At 35.1% G+C, this 16,964-nt stretch overlaps 1 protein-coding gene across 1 annotated transcript in view; it reads right to left on the bottom strand.

The window, feature by feature from the left end:
- Nucleotides 1–10,317: 10,317 nt before the first annotated feature.
- The window catches only part of Neil3 (nei like DNA glycosylase 3), a 44,110-nt gene continuing 37,463 nt past the window's right edge, over nucleotides 10,318–16,964 (bottom strand). The window contains exons 9-10 of the mRNA XM_047550955.1: nucleotides 12,210–12,384; nucleotides 10,318–10,775 (exon numbers count right to left, since the gene is read on the bottom strand). Of these exons, the coding sequence (XP_047406911.1) occupies nucleotides 10,614–10,775; nucleotides 12,210–12,384 (337 nt within the window). The 3' untranslated portion in view covers nucleotides 10,318–10,613. The remainder of the gene's footprint in view (nucleotides 10,776–12,209; nucleotides 12,385–16,964) is intronic.

Here is a 16,964-nt window from a genome sequence, read left to right as displayed (position 1 = left end):
ACCAAAAGAGGCTCCTATTGCCATTTACATTCCACACATGATGTACTGTTTAGAAATGAACTGCTTCCAATATTCTTAGAACAGATAACAGCTTTGAAGATTTTACATCACTGGAAGTTGACCATGGATCAAAATGATCTGTGTTCACTCTTGAAGCAAAATGAGGGTGCTGGAAATGTGTTATGGTTCCAGCCCCCATTGTGAAGCACTGGACAATCAGCTACAGTGGATAAGACCAATTTGAGGATGCAAGATCATAAGGCATAAAGGTAGAATGATTCTAAAGTGATGCTGAAATAGAGCATTCTCCTGTAATTTCCTATCCGAGGCAGAGAGGGGTTATTGAAAAGTTTTAGAGCAACCATGCACATGCTCTAAGTAGGTCTCAAGGGCACTCAGGCAGAAGCTACATTACCCAGGAATGTGTTAGGAGTTGGCATGCCAGGACATAAAATATGGAGTGCTAAAACACTGCTCTGTGTAAGATATAAGGAAAGGGCCAGCATATGTTAGCTCCCCAGTCACAGATCATAACAGAAAAGGAGAAGAAACAGATGAAAGAGCAAATAGGTAAAAGAGTTCCTCCTTCCAAAATATATAGAGAAAAATATTTTGGGAAGAAGCTTCCAGTGATTGTAAAGAAAATTAATTGACTGTGCCTGGGCTTATAAGGCATTATGCATTTATTTTTTAAGCATGTATTTCTTAAGCTTTTATTGAGAAATTATTTGTTTGTAGTGTTGTGCTAAGTTTATGAAGGTTTATAAATTCTGCTTTTGGAAGTTTATAGTTTACATCTATGAGATTTGGTGAGAAAGCAATTCAACAGATACTCTGGGTCTCCAACTTCCCTAATCTTCTCTCCCCAAGTTCATTTTAGTGAAACATTTTTTTTTTCCTTACTTCTCAGCCCCTGTGAATTGTTCAATTGACATTCAGGACAGGATGCTTCGCACCTTGTGATGAGTGCTATTCATTTTGTTTTCTTCTTTGGGGAGATTTAATCAAGGAATCTTCATGGGAGTTAATGGGTATAAAAGTAAGAATATGCCATTTCAAGCAACTGTATAATAAACTGGAAATCCATATGCAGTAAAATGAAATTAAATCTCTCTCACTCTGCACAAACTCAACTGAAAGTGAACCACAAACCTAGGCATTAGACCAAAGACCCTGCACCACATAGAAGACAAAGTAGGCTAAAATCTTCAACATATTGGCTTTGGATCAGACTTCCTTAACAAGACTCCCAAAGCATAAGAATTCAAAGCAAGAATCAATAAATGGGATGGATTCAAACTAAAAAGCTTTTTCTCACTAAAGGATACAACCAATAATGTGTAAAGAGAGCCTAAAGAGTGGGGAGAAAACCTTTTCCACACATACTTCAGATAGAGCACTAATCTCCAAAATTTATCAAGAACTTACAAAACTTTACACCAAAAATATGAAGAACTCAATCAATAAATGAGCCAAGGAACTTGACAGATACTTCACAAAAGAAGATACACAGGTGATTAATAAATATATGAAAAAGTGTTCAACATCTCTAGTAATTAAAGAAATTCAAGTTCAAACAACTCTAAAATTTCATCTTACTTAGAATGGCTATTATCAAGAACATAAAACAATAATAGATGTTGGTGTGGATGTGGGGAAAAAGGCACACTTTTAAATTGCTTGTGGAGTTGCAATTTGGTACAGTCACTCTGGAAAGCAGTATGGAGATTCCTCAGAAAACTTAGAATGGACCCCCTTTTGACCCAGTTATCCTCCTCCTTGGTTTATACCCAAGGACTTAAAATCAGCATTCTACAATAACCCAGCCACATCAATGTTTATAGCAGCTCAATTCACAATAGCTAGATTGTGGAACCAACCTAGATGCCCTTCAATAGATGAATGGATAAAGAAACTGGTATATATACAGAATGAAATATTTTTCAGCCATAAAAGAATAATATTATGGTATTTGCAGATAAATGGATGCAATCGGAGAATATCATGCTAAGTGAAGTAAGCCAATCCCCAAAAACCAAAGGTCGAATGTTTTCTCTGGTAAGTGGATGATGACACATAATGGGGGTGGGTGTGGGGAGTGAGAGAAGAAGAGAGGAACTTTAGATTATGTAGAGGGAAATGAGAGGGAGAAGGGGGTGGGGGTATGAAAGATGGTGGAATGAGACAGACATCATTACCCTATGTACTTGTATGATTACATGAATGGTGTGAATCAACATTGTGCACAACCATAGAAATGAAAAGTTGTACCCCATTTGTGTACAATGAATAAAAATGCAGTCTGTAAAAAAAAAAAAAAGGAAAAGAAAAAAAAAAACAGGGAAGGAAGAAAAGCTGGTTTAGACATGATAGAAAAGCATAGAGTAAAGACATTACAGCTTGAAAGGAAACTAGAAGCTGAAAAACTAAAGGTAATCCCAAAAGAGGCTGTGGATGATTATATTATGTAATTATGTAAACTGTTAATGTTAAAAGCTATTGAGAACCACAGTAGTTTAGATTGGAAATGGATCTCTGAGGTCTTCTTATACAACCTCCTTGTGTTATGACTGAAGACTCCGGGATCCAAGAGAAGTTCAGTATGTTGGCAGAGCAATCCATTATTTCATAGCAGTTATTTTCTTGAATCTTATTCATATTTGGTGGTAGAGTTGGAAGTAGAAATCGTGTTACCTGATTCCCACTCCATTCACTGTTCTTTACTCAATCTTATATTCCTATTCCATTAAAAATGAATTTACCTAATTATTATAACACATTTCAAAAAAGAACTATTATGTGTCTATTCTAATATAGTTAAACCTCGTTTAAACACAAATACTCTGCTCTAGAACAGTGGTCCTCAAGCATGAGATTGCAGGAGGATCACCTGTAGGTCTTGCAGGAGCTAACATTCCTGGGCCTGAGATTTTACTGATGCTGCTGGTCCAAATTTTCATTAGCACTTTAACAGCACTAACTCTAGGAAATAGGCACTAGTTATACTAATCCCACTTTTGGTAAAATGGATGAGAGAAGTTAATTTTCAGTGAAGGAACAGCATGAACTAAATGAACCATTATTTGAGTTGGTTGATTTTAGATCTTGTTGTATTTCCATGCCAGTCTTTTACAAATTCTTCTCTCTGCTTACAGGCTCCTGTTTGCAGCTGGCAAGCTACCTACCTCCCCAGGGTTCTCTTTTACAGGAAGCCTTCTAGTGTTTAACAGGTTGCTGGCACAGGTCTTTTTCTTATTTTTTCTTTACTTTGTGTCTCTCCACTTTGGCCCTTGCCATGGTGATCTATAATTGCTGCTTCGCATGCTTATTTAACCTTAAGACTTCAAACTCCTCCAGGCATTATCCTTTACTTATGCTTTCATAGTGCTTATCATAGTACTAGTCTTATAATTTATATTTGGTTGAATGCTTATAAACATGAAGATAACTAGAGAGAAAACAAATATAAAATACTTATTGTTGACCAATTCTCTGTGAGTGACATTCATTGCTCTTAATTCTATTATCTATTCCCTTTCTATTCTTGGTGGATCTATAAATAAAATGCAAACAACTGTGAGAAGATTGTAAATACACGTTAAATGTTAATTCATGATACAAAAATCTTTCATGAAAGTGTTAGGTAGGAGTTCAGGGATGCCAAGATGACAGAGACAGGGTAAAAGAAAGATACCCCTGGAGGACAAGACAGGGAGAGGAATCATCATGTCCTTGTTTATGGTAAGTCCCATTACCATGACAACTCCAGTCACAGGTTTAATATTTTAAAATGACCAATCGAGGTAAAATGGGCAGTATTCTAATTAGGATTTCTAAAGTAACCAATGGGGCAAAAATTGGACAATAATCTAATCAGGTATCATAAGGTAACAAGCAAACCAATGGAGTAAGGCTTTTAATCTGGGCCATATAGAAAAGAGAACCCCTCACAGCTCAGCATACAAGACACTAATTTCCAGACGTTGGGGCCTTAAGCCCCTCTTTCTCTCTAAGCCCACTTTGTTCTACCTTACAGAATGCTACTCTTACCTTCACTTTCAATAATCTGTACTTTGCTTGCCTCTTGTGTGTGTCTTGTCCAACTCTTTATTTGGAACACCAAGAATATGGATGGACCCCACTGGACACCCCAGTGAAAACTCAAGTATTCAGAAATCCCCCTCCAAAAGTTTGGCATCATCAAGGATAGTACATTCATTCATTCCTGAGTCATTTCCTTTAGAATTATATTTCTTAGAATCTTTAACAGGAAGGAATCTTTGAAAAACACTGAGGTCCCTTCCCTTTTAACCATATCCATAGGAGGTTGGTCTCTGAATTTGCTTGATGACATCCCTGGCAAGAGCTAGGTACTTTATAGTATACCTATTTCAGTTGTAAGAATGTTAGTTTTTGGATTTTTGTTTGTTTTAAAAATCAAGTCCATTTCCTCTAATTGTCTTTCTGGTTGTACATGGAGTAAATATAATCCTTTCTATTTTGTTTCAGTCCTTTAGATTTCTAAATATACTTGTCATGTTCTGTCTAGCATATTTTCCTTCGTGAAAAGAAGATAGAGAAAATGAAAACCACATATTTAATCAAAAAATACCTATCAAGTTCAATGCTATATTTCCCATGGGTGCTGTCTAGAATGGCAGGCAGAAAGAATGTGTAGAAATATGCAAATCAAATTTGAACTAAAAATACAAACAAGTATGAATTATGCACACTCATTAAAAGAAATTTACTGATTGATTTCTACTCATTCTACTTCAGTTTCTAATTTTACAGGAGTTTTTTGGTCATTGACACTATCCTTGTTTCCATATTTTCCCCTTACAGAACTGTATTTGTGTGAATGTTTGAAGTATTATCAGAAGGAAGTTTCTGATGACAAGAGGCACTCCAACAGACTCTGTTCCTAATTTTATTTCATGGTGACACTCCCCCCTGGTTCAAGACATAGTGAATAAACCTCCCTTCCACTTGAAGTCTCCATGTCTGATAAAAAATGGAATAGTTGAGTTTATGCAGCTGTTCATGAGCTAATTATCTGCAATCATTTCTGATTACTTAATAGGCCATGGTAGGATGTGTGTTTGCTGCTATGTTGAGTTTACACATTAGGCTTTAATGTGCTGATATGGTTAATTGTTGTGCTCACTGCTGCCTGCTAATAGACCATTCCTGAAAATGAGACCATATCTCAACGGAATTTGCTTGTTTATTTTAAATAAGTAATAACTACAAACTCAGATCCTAGATCCAGTGTTTACCATTTTAAGAATGCACTTTTTAATGCTGTATCATTTCTAATGCATTTAAATTATTCAAGTTTGAGAAAACGAGTTATTAAACTAATGAGTCAATAACCTACTCAAATACATAGATTTTAACATTTTGCCTGTTCTATTCAGTTTCCTAAATTGTTTTCTGCCATTGATAGCAAAATCAATTCTTTTAAATAGTGCCAAACAAGTTGAATATGATACCATAATAATGAGAAAAATAAATGCATATTAAAAACAGACAAGTATTTATTAATATGTAAACCAAGATTCTCATACTAGCAATTGGGAGTAACACAGATATGTTAGTATGGAAAGTAGATATGGAATTGTGTAATGAGGCCATTAATTTGTTTTGTAGTTTTACATTTTGTGATAGCATTTAGTCCAAAAAACTCTTTGTAGTTTAAAAAATTTAGAAAACTGTTTTTTTGTTGACTCTGCATATTTGTGCTTCTATTACTGAAAATCGATGCAAAGCACCTGTATAGGTGTTTAGGTATTCCTTTTCATCCTTCCCTCTCTGTTCACAAGATCTATTTTTTTGTCCTGTTATCACTTTTTTTGAGACTTCAGGTCTTTTTAACATCATGTCTTCCCTCCCTTTTACTGCTTTTATTAGAGAAGTCAATACTATTCAAATAATGAATAGGTATTTAATAAATAGATGTCCTAGATTTCTTTTTGCAACTTCTAGGAACAACAGGGCTCTTTCGTTCTTTGCCCATTCCCCAGGCAGGCTCTGCTATGGCTCTTTTAGCATTGTTTTCACTTCTTTTTGAATAGATTTCAATGAACAGGTCCACTGGGTCTGCTTGAGACCATCACTGGGTGATACAGTGCAATGTGGTCCTGTAATTATATAATGTTTCCATGCACTTAGAGCCATAAGTTGCAATGAAAAAATACTGCGAGACTGGAATTAGAATAATTTAAACTGATGATGATTTATACTCATGTTTCCTAAATATGACTCCTATCTAAAATGCAATATATGCCTAGAGTACACTAAAGATTTGGCTCTTTCCATTTTTCATGAAGGACTTTTTTTTTTTTTTAGTTTTTTGTTTTCTGTTCTTTTCCATGTTTTCAATTTGATGTCTCACTGAAACCATAAAACTCTAGTATCTTCTTCCTAATGACTTCTTTTTCAAAGTTCCAGACTCTCTGTTCCCCAAATACATGTCCTTCCTCATGCTTCATGCTTTCATATTGCTTCCCTCAATTGTTCCTGTTCTGCTCTAGTGAAGTTCAATTTCTTCTTCTAAGTTTTTTTTTTTTTTTTTCTTTTTTAAATCATGACCGTTTTTTTCCAAAATATTCTATAAGGGCTGGGCATGGTGGTGCTCGCCTGCAATCACAGAGACTCAGGGGGCTAAGGCAGGAAGATTGCAAGTTCCAGGTCAGCCTCAGCAACTTAGGGACACCCTATCTCGAAGTAAAAAATAAAGAGGGTTGACTACATAGCTCAGTGGTTGAGTGCCCTTGGGTTCAATTCATAGTACCACAAAAACAAAAAAACAAACAAAAAAGCCCTACAAAACTAAAACATTCCATGAAAAGAGTTGTGCTAGACCATAGTGGTTGTACTATCACTAATAAAGATAATAAAATTAATTCAAACAGTTTAACTGTCAGGGATTTTAATAAACCCTTTACATGGATATTACACTTGGTCCTCAGAATGGTTCTGTGAAATTTGCACTATTATTGTCACTGTCTAACAGATGAGATGACTAAGGTTTAGCACACGTATTAATCAGTTTTTTCGCTGCTGTGACTAAAAGACCCAAATCAGAACAATTGTAGAGAAGGAAAAGTTTATTTAAGGGTTCATGAGGTCTTAGTCCATAGCAGTCCATCTTCATTCCTTGGGACTTGAGGTGAGGCTGAACATCATGGTGGGAGAGTGTGAGGGAGGGAAGCAGCTCACATGATAATCAGAAAAGAGAGTGAGAGGGGGAGGGAGAGGAGGAGGGAGAGGGAGAGGGAAAGGGAGAGGGAGAAGAGAGAGGGGGTAAGGGGAGGAGGAGGGAGAGGGTGAGGGTGAGGGAAAGAGTTCACTCTCCAGATACAAAACATATACACCCTATAACCACGCCCCCAAGAATCACTTCCTCTAGCCAAACTCCACCTGCCTTCAGTTGTCACTCAGTTAATCCCATGAGGGATTTATTTGCTAATTAAGTTAAGGCTATAACCCAATCATTTCTCCTCCAAACCTTCTTGCATTGTCTCAAATGTGAGCTTTCGGGGAACACCACATCTAAACCATAACAACACAATAGACAAAACTTTGTAAAATATTGAGTTCAAGGTCATATGGTCAAAGAAAGGTTAATGGCCGGCTGTAAAGGTCTTTGAAATAGCAGTCTGACTTCAGAATGCTTATCTCAGGGTCTGAGCAATTAACCACTATGCATACCATTTCCCACAATGCTAGCAGAATAGTTTTCCTTTTCATTTGTTCAAATGGCCCTGTGTTTGCATCATTAGTTTAGTGTGTGTCCCAGTGTGCATTGACTTGCTTATCTGCCAATGGGTTCCTTAAGGGGAGAGAGTGATTTATTTATTTTTATAGCCTCAGAAAACAGAACTGGCCCATCTTAGGAACTCCATTTATAGCCATGAAATGGGAATTGATTCTTTCTTTACACATTTATCTCCTGGTATTTTCCTTCACATACCCTATGATATAGCTAAATAGGACTGTTTGCTATTCCCCACACATCGCCCATGCTGCCGCTCTCAGATATCTTTGCTTATGCTGTGCCTACTGCCTGAAATGCCCTTCTGCATATGCAAATCTTCACCAAGGTGAAATTCCAATGGCTGTCTTTCCTGAATCTCTTCTAGTTTATGGGTTAGATATGCTTTGTTCCTGCATCCTTTAGTGCTTTGTTTATAGTGCTGTTATCCATTATCATTTCATTCATTTGTAGGATCTTTTTACGACAATACTTTCACTGAATTTTTCACATAGTAGGTGCTCAATAGAGATCAACTGTTTAAAAACCTATTTAAACCAGTTGGATTGTTTTTGTACCAAATGAAGAGGTTCAAATTTATGACCTTGTGAGAAATTATTTATCTAAACATATTATTAGCAAAATGTAAGGCAGCATTATTTTCATAGCTTGCTTTTCAGTGAATGCATAACCTTTGCTTTGATTTTGACCTGTTCATTTGTAAGCAAATTTCTATAAATGCCAAGAATTTTATTTAAATTATTAGAAAAATTTAAGTTTTTAGATATGGAACAATTTTTTTCTCTTTCATAATAAAACAGTAATGCTCTTTTCAAAGACATTTAAGTGTGTTCATGCCCAAATAGTGGTAAAGAGGTTAAAAATATTCAACAGATTGACATATTAAACCTTCATCTACTACTGAAGTCAACAAATGTTTATCAAGTTTCTACTGTGTAAGACATAATACTTGGTAAGATTATTTGAAGAGTAAGTTATACATAATTTCTTTAGGAAGATAACATTAAGAAATATAGATAGAATAACTAGTAGAGCAACCACTGGTAGACTATGGTATAAACCACAAAAAAGATATAAAGTGCTGCAAAGATATCCAATGAAAAATCTTTTGCTAATATTGGTAACCTATGACAGAGATTCTTTGCTTGGCCAAAGTTTAGTCAGGTTTCTGAATCTTCTCATAGGCCCAACTGTACATTGCATTTTTCAGCAAAAAAGCTCTGTAGTTTAGCAAGAACTTTTTTATCCTTTGTATCTGATCAGCTTCCCTATACTCTACCATGTTTCTTACTCCACATCCCCTGACCCGGTTTGACCACTCTGCCCTGACTTCATTAAGAATCTCCTTAAATGGTTTTTATTTTTCAGAATTAACATTTTTTAAAATTATTTTTTATTTTTACAGACTGCATTTTGATTCATTGTACACAAATGGGGTACGTCTTTTCATTTCTATGGTTGTGCATGATGTAGATTCATACTATTCGTGTAATCATACATGTACATAGGGTAATGATGTCTGGAGGAACTTTAGATTACGTAGAGGGAATGAGGGGGGTATGAAAAATGGTGGGATGAAACAAACATCATTATCCTTAAACTGTTTTAGCAGGAATCCTTATCCTTGATGTTTCTTCTTAGTACTATTTTCCATCCACTATTTCCAGCACTGCTCTGTGGTTATAAATTTCCACTTGCTCATGCTGTACTCAGAGTTAGCCCAATGTCTCTTTCACACTGTGAGAGCCAATTATGGTAATCCCTATTAACTTTAAAGGACAAAAGTTTTATTTTTGCTCACTGTTTCATGGGTTTCAGTCTATGGTGTTTCTGTTGGTTCCAATGTTTTTGAGTCAGTGGCAAGGCAGTATATCATGGAGGGGAGCTCATGGTGGAGCAAAGCTGCTCACCTTATGGCAGAAGGAAGGGAAGAGAGGAAGGAAGGGGCCAGGGTCCCAGTATTCCTTTCAAAGCTATGTCTCATGGCCTAACTTCCTACCACCGAGCCCCTTGTTGTGAAGGTCCTACCACCTCTCAATAGCACCAATGGCAGGCAACAAAGCCTTTAACACATGAACCTGTGGGGGACACTTCAGATCCACAACTGTATAGCAATATATTAATTATTGAAATTGACTTAATTCTATAATTTAGGTAATAAGTTTCAAAAGGAACATTAGAAAAATATAAATCAACTTGTCTTTTAAACATATACAAGCAACTTCTGCTCTTAAATGCTAATTTTTTAATCTAATAAATTTCCATGAAAACACACCTGAAGTTATACAAGGGTTTGGCATTTCCCTTGCATCTAAGAGGAACTTAATGTTTGTTGAACAGAATAAAATGTTCTTTTTCATAAAGAGGATGTCAAATTTTAAAATTTTGTTTAAAAAAATTCTTCTAATCATTTTAATACATACGGTAGTTCCTGAGAAAAGTATTCATTACATGATATCTTATTATTTCATTGTGCTGTATAGTCCTATCCTAAAAAATAAAGCTTTCTTCAAAGAAGTTACAAGAGACCAACAGACTACTGAAGATAACTTTATTGTAATTATTACATGCATTAAATATACATTATAAATGGAATATACTGCCCATCTGATGAAATGAGTACATTCATTAAGATAAAAGGGAAAAAAATACCACAGGATAACACATTAAAAAAAAAAAAGACCTCGTCTCAAATACTGCATACTTAGGTTACATGAGGTATTTTACAAGCTTTCTTATTAAACAAAGGGGTGTATACATTATAAAAAGTTTGAAAGGATGAAGTGCCAGACATTCTACAGAAAGAGAAAATATTAGCATCCTGGAATAATTTTTATTCCTGGTCCATTTTCTGCCCACTGGAAAAATTGCACTGTTTTTCTTTCTCAAAAGGACACACAAAAAAATTCTTTCCATTATTAGGTCCAATCTTCAACACTGTTCTCATGATGGAGCGCCTGCCATGGTCGCAGAATGGGAAGGACAAATCTGCCCACTAGGGGAACAACGAAAACAAAAAACAATGAGTGTAAACTTGGAAGTTACTGTGATGTACAGACTAAGCCGAGACGCATTTGATTGGTGTCATATTGGCTTCACTCCTATTGATATTAAGTTGATTGTAAAACAGACATAAACCATTACTTGTTGCCTTTAAATAAAGTTTATATTCTGTAAGAAGCAACTCTTACACGTGTTTGAATCACACAGAAAATGTCTTAATTTTGAGCTTAAGGTTTCTAAATATCTGAAGATATAGAAATTCCTTCCCTTTATTAATAACTGAAAACTGTCAGAATCTTGTAATAAAAGTAATCACCAGTGTTTTCTCTATAGTTTAAGTTTAAATTACAAGATCAAATATTTTTCATAACACTAATGCTAAACTTCCTTAGTCTCTTAGGAAGTGACTCCAGTAGGAACATATATAGACCAAATTAAGGAGATTCCATTGTATTATTCTTATTTGAGCCTCAAGAGAGGCATGAAGAAGTCTTATATTACTGCTAATAATATTATTATTTATTGCTAATAATTTTTTCCATTATATCTATAAAAGTTTCTTGAGGAAAGATTTAGAAGGATAGAGTCACGTCTTATTCAGAGGTGTAAAATTACTATCAAATTTTCCCTGGGAAATTCTTAAGAAGAATCACACTGAAGACAGATATTTATCTCTCAATAAGGCTAACTAGAGCATTTTTGCTCCAGCACTGAAATAGGTCAGTATTTTCATTTTTCAGTTATATATCAGATAAAGTGTAGTTTGGAAAAGTGTGTGCTTTTAAATTTTAGATTCACACTCTGCCTGTGATTCTCATACTGAGAGGAATGCAGAACGTGAGACTGACTGATGGACTCCAGATTATTGTCTCCTACCTCAGATTCATTTTCAGGGACAGACTCATAGACTGGAAAGTCATAAAGAATATAGTGAAATTACTTTAGTGTCATCATCTTTCTTCCCTGCCCCACTTGGTCAAACTTGTGTAGCAGGATTCACTAGGGTTATTGTAAATTTAAGGCATGTACACTGTCTTTCTCATGTACCTCTACCCGATGAAACCAAAGGTTTTCATAGAGCACTGAAGTTAGGAAGAGTAAATTCTTATCTTGGATTATTAACCACATGAGTACTACCAGTACTTGTTAGTCAATACCTTTCCATCTTTGTGAACCAAGGGCAACAGTTTTATATTCTTTTTACATTTATGATTATAAATATGATACACTCTGGTAGTCTAATAGCTATTAGTTCACTATTATTATTTTGCTGAACCTTTTCAAATTTTAAATTATTCAACGTTTGAGTTTTAGACTGACTACTATTGTGGCTAAAATATAAAACTGAAAGAGCATCACTATTTGTTACATTTTAATAACTAAAATTCAGTGACACCATAGTAAGCTTGATAAATCTTATACCTACTTCAAAAAATCCACATTGTGCTTCTCCAGGCAGAGGACAAGCATAAAACTGTCTTCCCTTGTTTGGGCCATCCTTCCTCACAACTCGGAGAACACAGTGGCGGTTGTGTTTACTGCATCGAGGGCCACCAGCATTTAAGGTACAAGAACCAGCCGTCATATTCGTTTGGTGTACACTGTAACAACAGGTCATGAAATAACCACAGAAAAATAGTGCTAAGGGGATCATTCACACGCCACCTGTACCTGTTTGAACTCTGCTTATATGAAGAAACTATATCAAAAAATAGGCCAACATGAACTTTAGGTAATTGCACAAACTACTGCCTTTTTAATTGTTTTCCAAGGTAATCTAATTCACTTCTCAAGCTACCTATATACCTGAAGCACAGAACTTAAATTTCTGAATAAAGACAGCTGAATTGTTGTGAATCCATTACATCAAATTGTTAAGTTCTAGTTCTGATATTCAGTTCTTCTTTTACCCAGTATTCAGTGTAGACACTTTTATTTCCTGTAAAATATTCTCAGGTCTAGCTGGCCCTCGACCCATAAAGCAAGCAGAGTCACAATCTTCTCTAATTATTTTCTCATTGGTAGCAACTCTCATCAATGGCTCTGACAAGGCCAAAGAGACACTCTTTCTACTGTCCACTTTAAAGACAATTTTCTATGCTTTTCTTTGATCAAGGCTACTATAATAGTTGCAATCATATTCTAGCAAGAAACAGGCTGCCTAGAAGAGCAGAAATGTGTATTTTGTGAAGCTAGTAGGGAAGCTTTATCTCCCCCACAATTAGAATCAAGAGTATTTGGAGGTCATTCCTGTATTCGTTGAACAAAGCTGAGGAGTTGACCTTGTACTCTAGCTGTATAAGCAGAATTTTCTCTCTGAAAAAGAGCTTCGCTATTTTTAATTTTCTGTTTTGCATATTTTAAATCATGCCTTTATAATAGACTTTTAATAAGCCAGTTGAAAAGAAAGTGTTCACATTGATTAAAACCGGGGGTTGGGGTATAGCTCAGCAGTACAGTAGGTGCTTAGCACATGCAAAGCCTGAGGTTTAATCTCAGCACCCAAAACAAAACAAATAACCAAAAAAATAAAACCAAACGTCTTTCCCCTTTATACATCTATGTTTTTAACTTTTAAAGGATAAACAGTGAATTCTTTCTTATTTGGGGTAAAATTTCTAAAGAAAAAAAATTATTCTTAAATTTTAAAAAATTAAAAAATCAGATAGGTGTTTTTACTTGTTTCCTTAAACTGCATTTTTCAGATACCTGTTTCTATAATAGTGCCTGAAGGCATCCTAATTGAAATGTTCAAAGAATATGATCTTTTATTTGTGATAAAATTTGTTTAAACTCATTTTTAAAACAAATGCTTCAATTTGTTGGGATAGACTTAGACATTCTGAGGGCAGTTTTTGAAGATGTTCTTGTGGCAGTCATTTGTAAACTGAAGGTAACTGGGCAATTCTAAGGAATTCTTATAATTATTCGACCAGTCACTATTTTGCTGGCATATATTCCCGGGTGGGGTGGTGGTTTATATTTGAGATGAGTAATGTCAAATTAGAAATACCAAAGCTGAATTCAATCCCCAGTACTGAAAGAAATAAACACAGCTAAGAAGCAATAAGCTTTTCTTTTCCACAACCCTCCATTTGACAAAATGCCGCCAAAAGAGGTGCTATTCAAACTTCAACATGGAGAGAGGGTGAATATCTTGATAGTTGTATGAGAAGTCAAGAGATTTAAAAATTAAGTGATTTCATAAAGTGTTCTTTTTAAATTTAAAGACAAATGATTAAGATTACTGGCAATAAGTGAAATGATCCTTATTAAACTATGTACACATAAAACATAGTTTTATATATAATTTTAAAGGTGGACATCTTTGATAACAATTAATTAAATATTTTCTAATCTACTTGCTTCAACATACCCAAGGACAGGCTGATTGTTTACCCTTGAGGCTTTTCTGAGGAGCGGGGCAAAGTAAAAGGCAGGAATGAGGTAAGAGGGGCATCAATGTCTTCCCTCTGGTTCACATCTGTCTTCAATTTTGTTTCCTCCTTGGTATCAAGTTAAAGGAAAAGCTAGTCATATGTATCCTAACCTTGGTCCTCAAGAGTGTGTTTCACTGCCCAGAAATATCAGACTCACCTGGAGCTCCTTAGATATACAGAATTAACTGCTCCTACTCCAGAATCCTATGGAATTAGTATCTGCATGTTACCAAGTTTCCCAGGCGATTCATATGCACATTAAGTTTCAAGCACTGGAGTTAATGAAACCAAGATCCCGGAAGCCACCTGTGATCACAATCACATGGGCTCTAAATATGTGCAGCTAATCTTAATTTTACGATAGAAAACATTATTCAGGATAATTAAATATCCTACTTAATTGAGGACATCTTGGTTCCTCTTTGCTTCAAGCATTATTTTAAAACTTTCTAAAATGTAGCTAAGCATATTCATAGGTAAGTTTAGCATAGAGAATAGTTGATTTTGATGAACAGGTCAATCATTTTGAAAATGGACTTCTAAATGGCATAATAGATCAGGAGTTGGCAAACCTTTTAAAGTAACACATTTTAGGCTTGTGGGTCTTGTGGTCTCTGTTGAAATTACTCAATTCTGTTAAAATTCATTTGCTGAATATAAAATTCATTTAGATATAAGGTTACATTAATTTTAAAAAAATCCTTAGTTCATTATAATAAAGATGCTATCTGAAAGTTTTGGATAAATCAGTGCAAATGAATGTAGATTTGGTCGTCTGAGATTATTTCAAGGATTAAAACAATCAGAAGATAAATAAACAACTTATCCTGAATGGTCCAGTTGATTCTGCAATCCTTAGGGAGGGGAAACTTCAAGGGGTGACCTGGAATCTAGAACCACGTGTCAGTGCTACGGCACCAGTGAATAGAGGCAGACCTTCCACACCACTGATGGCAATGAGAAAATGCTAATGATTTTGATAGTGTCATTTCACTCTTCTACATGATCCTTTGCATTGACTCAGTAAAAATTTTAACCTACAACACATGCCATCTCTGGAAATGTATCAATGTGTTTTGCTTTCTATTTATAATAATTGAATCAAACATTTAAAACTGTTTCTAGCAGTTATTCTTAACTGCTTAAAAATTGGTTCAATTATCTAATTTATAATTCAGTAGCTGGAAAACATTCAAGTGTGTTTAAAGATCGATCCAAAAATATGCCTCATCAACATGGCATGTATAGTACAGTGATGAGATCAGTAATTAAAAGAACAAAAGTCAAATGAATTACCCTGTAATTATTAACGAAAAAATTAACTTGCTATAAATTCTGGGTGGACCACCTGCTTTAATAGTATTATGTTGTGGGCTTCTGCTAGGTGTCTTGTCCACAAGATGAATACCGTAGCTGCCAGACAAGGAGAAAAATGAAATAAATGACAGTAATTTGCAATTTATTCCTTGTAAAGTAGCTGGGTGCAGAAGGGCTTCTGGGTGAATTTATTTCATCACTTGACATTTATTCTGCTAGTTGATCTTGATTGATTGTGGAGTCTCAGTCTTGGTGTTCTTATATTCAATACATTCACAAGGCTGCAGCATTTCTAAGTAATGCTGTGCACTGTGATTAATCTCATAATTCTATTACTAATGGCTTATGAAGAAATCACTTAAATTTAAGGTTACATTAATGTTTTTTTTTTTTTTTATCCCTGATTCATTAACTAAATTGTCTGAGATTTTTAAAAAAGCACTAAGGAAATAAAAATATGCCAAGATATTTCATCTGGGTACAACAAATGACACAATATTTTAAGATGATCACTTCTACTTCTTTCCACTTAAGTCAGAACAGAAAAGCTGTTCAAAAATGATTTTCTCCTACAGGATAGCTTCCCAATTCAGACATTCTTAACTAATTGCTCCATATTTCCATCATGAGGCACTAATAAAGTGAAAAGATTTTCTATTTACCCAGCCAGTTAAAAATTTGGCCACTATAGCTGAATTCAAATGTGAGTATCATGGTGACAGAAGTTAAATCAGTTATCATAAGAGATTATGAATGAAGTATTCTGAAAAATAAGTCAAGAATAAATCATCTGGATTAAGTGATAAAGTTATAATAGGAAATTTGAACTGAATGCATGCACTGAGTAAAAGTTGTCTCAGAACTGTTATGAAATAAGCTTTGAGAATTCCCAGAGTTTGGTCTAGGAGTGTCACTTATCCACTGCCCAGAGGAAGAAATCTTCCTATCAGCCAAAGCACAACAATCTTAGGAAAAGCTAGCAATCAGAATTCCACCAGAAATTAAAGATTCCACTCAAAATAACTGTCTCCTGTTGCCTAGGAAGAAGATCCTGCATTTATAAGTTATATTCTTTATTTTAAAATTCTGGATATATGGCTTCTTTTTTGGTCAAAAAGCAGTTTGGAAAGCAAAATTTTGGGAAAATCTCTATTTCTGATGGAGGTATATTATCATATCATGGTGTTTAGGAAGCCCAGATAAAGGGAGGAAATGAGGTAGGGGAAGGAGGGCCAACAGAAAACTGGCCCAATATTAAGGAGCTGCCATTATTGAGGGAAGAGATGACACTATTTATTCAAATGTCTGCATCTTGGTTAACAGCAATTGAAGTTTTCTGGAATGAAGCTGGAAGTTTCATAAAACACATCTAATCAGGTATTTATAAATTGGAATTACAACTTCCGTTTCAGATACAAAACCAG

This window comes from Sciurus carolinensis, chromosome 4, assembly GCF_902686445.1.
Source record: "Sciurus carolinensis chromosome 4, mSciCar1.2, whole genome shotgun sequence".
NCBI classification, from domain to species: Eukaryota; Metazoa; Chordata; class Mammalia; order Rodentia; family Sciuridae; genus Sciurus; species Sciurus carolinensis.
The sequence above is the reverse complement of the archived record's forward strand: the minus strand, read 5'-3'. Positions and strand labels throughout refer to the sequence as shown.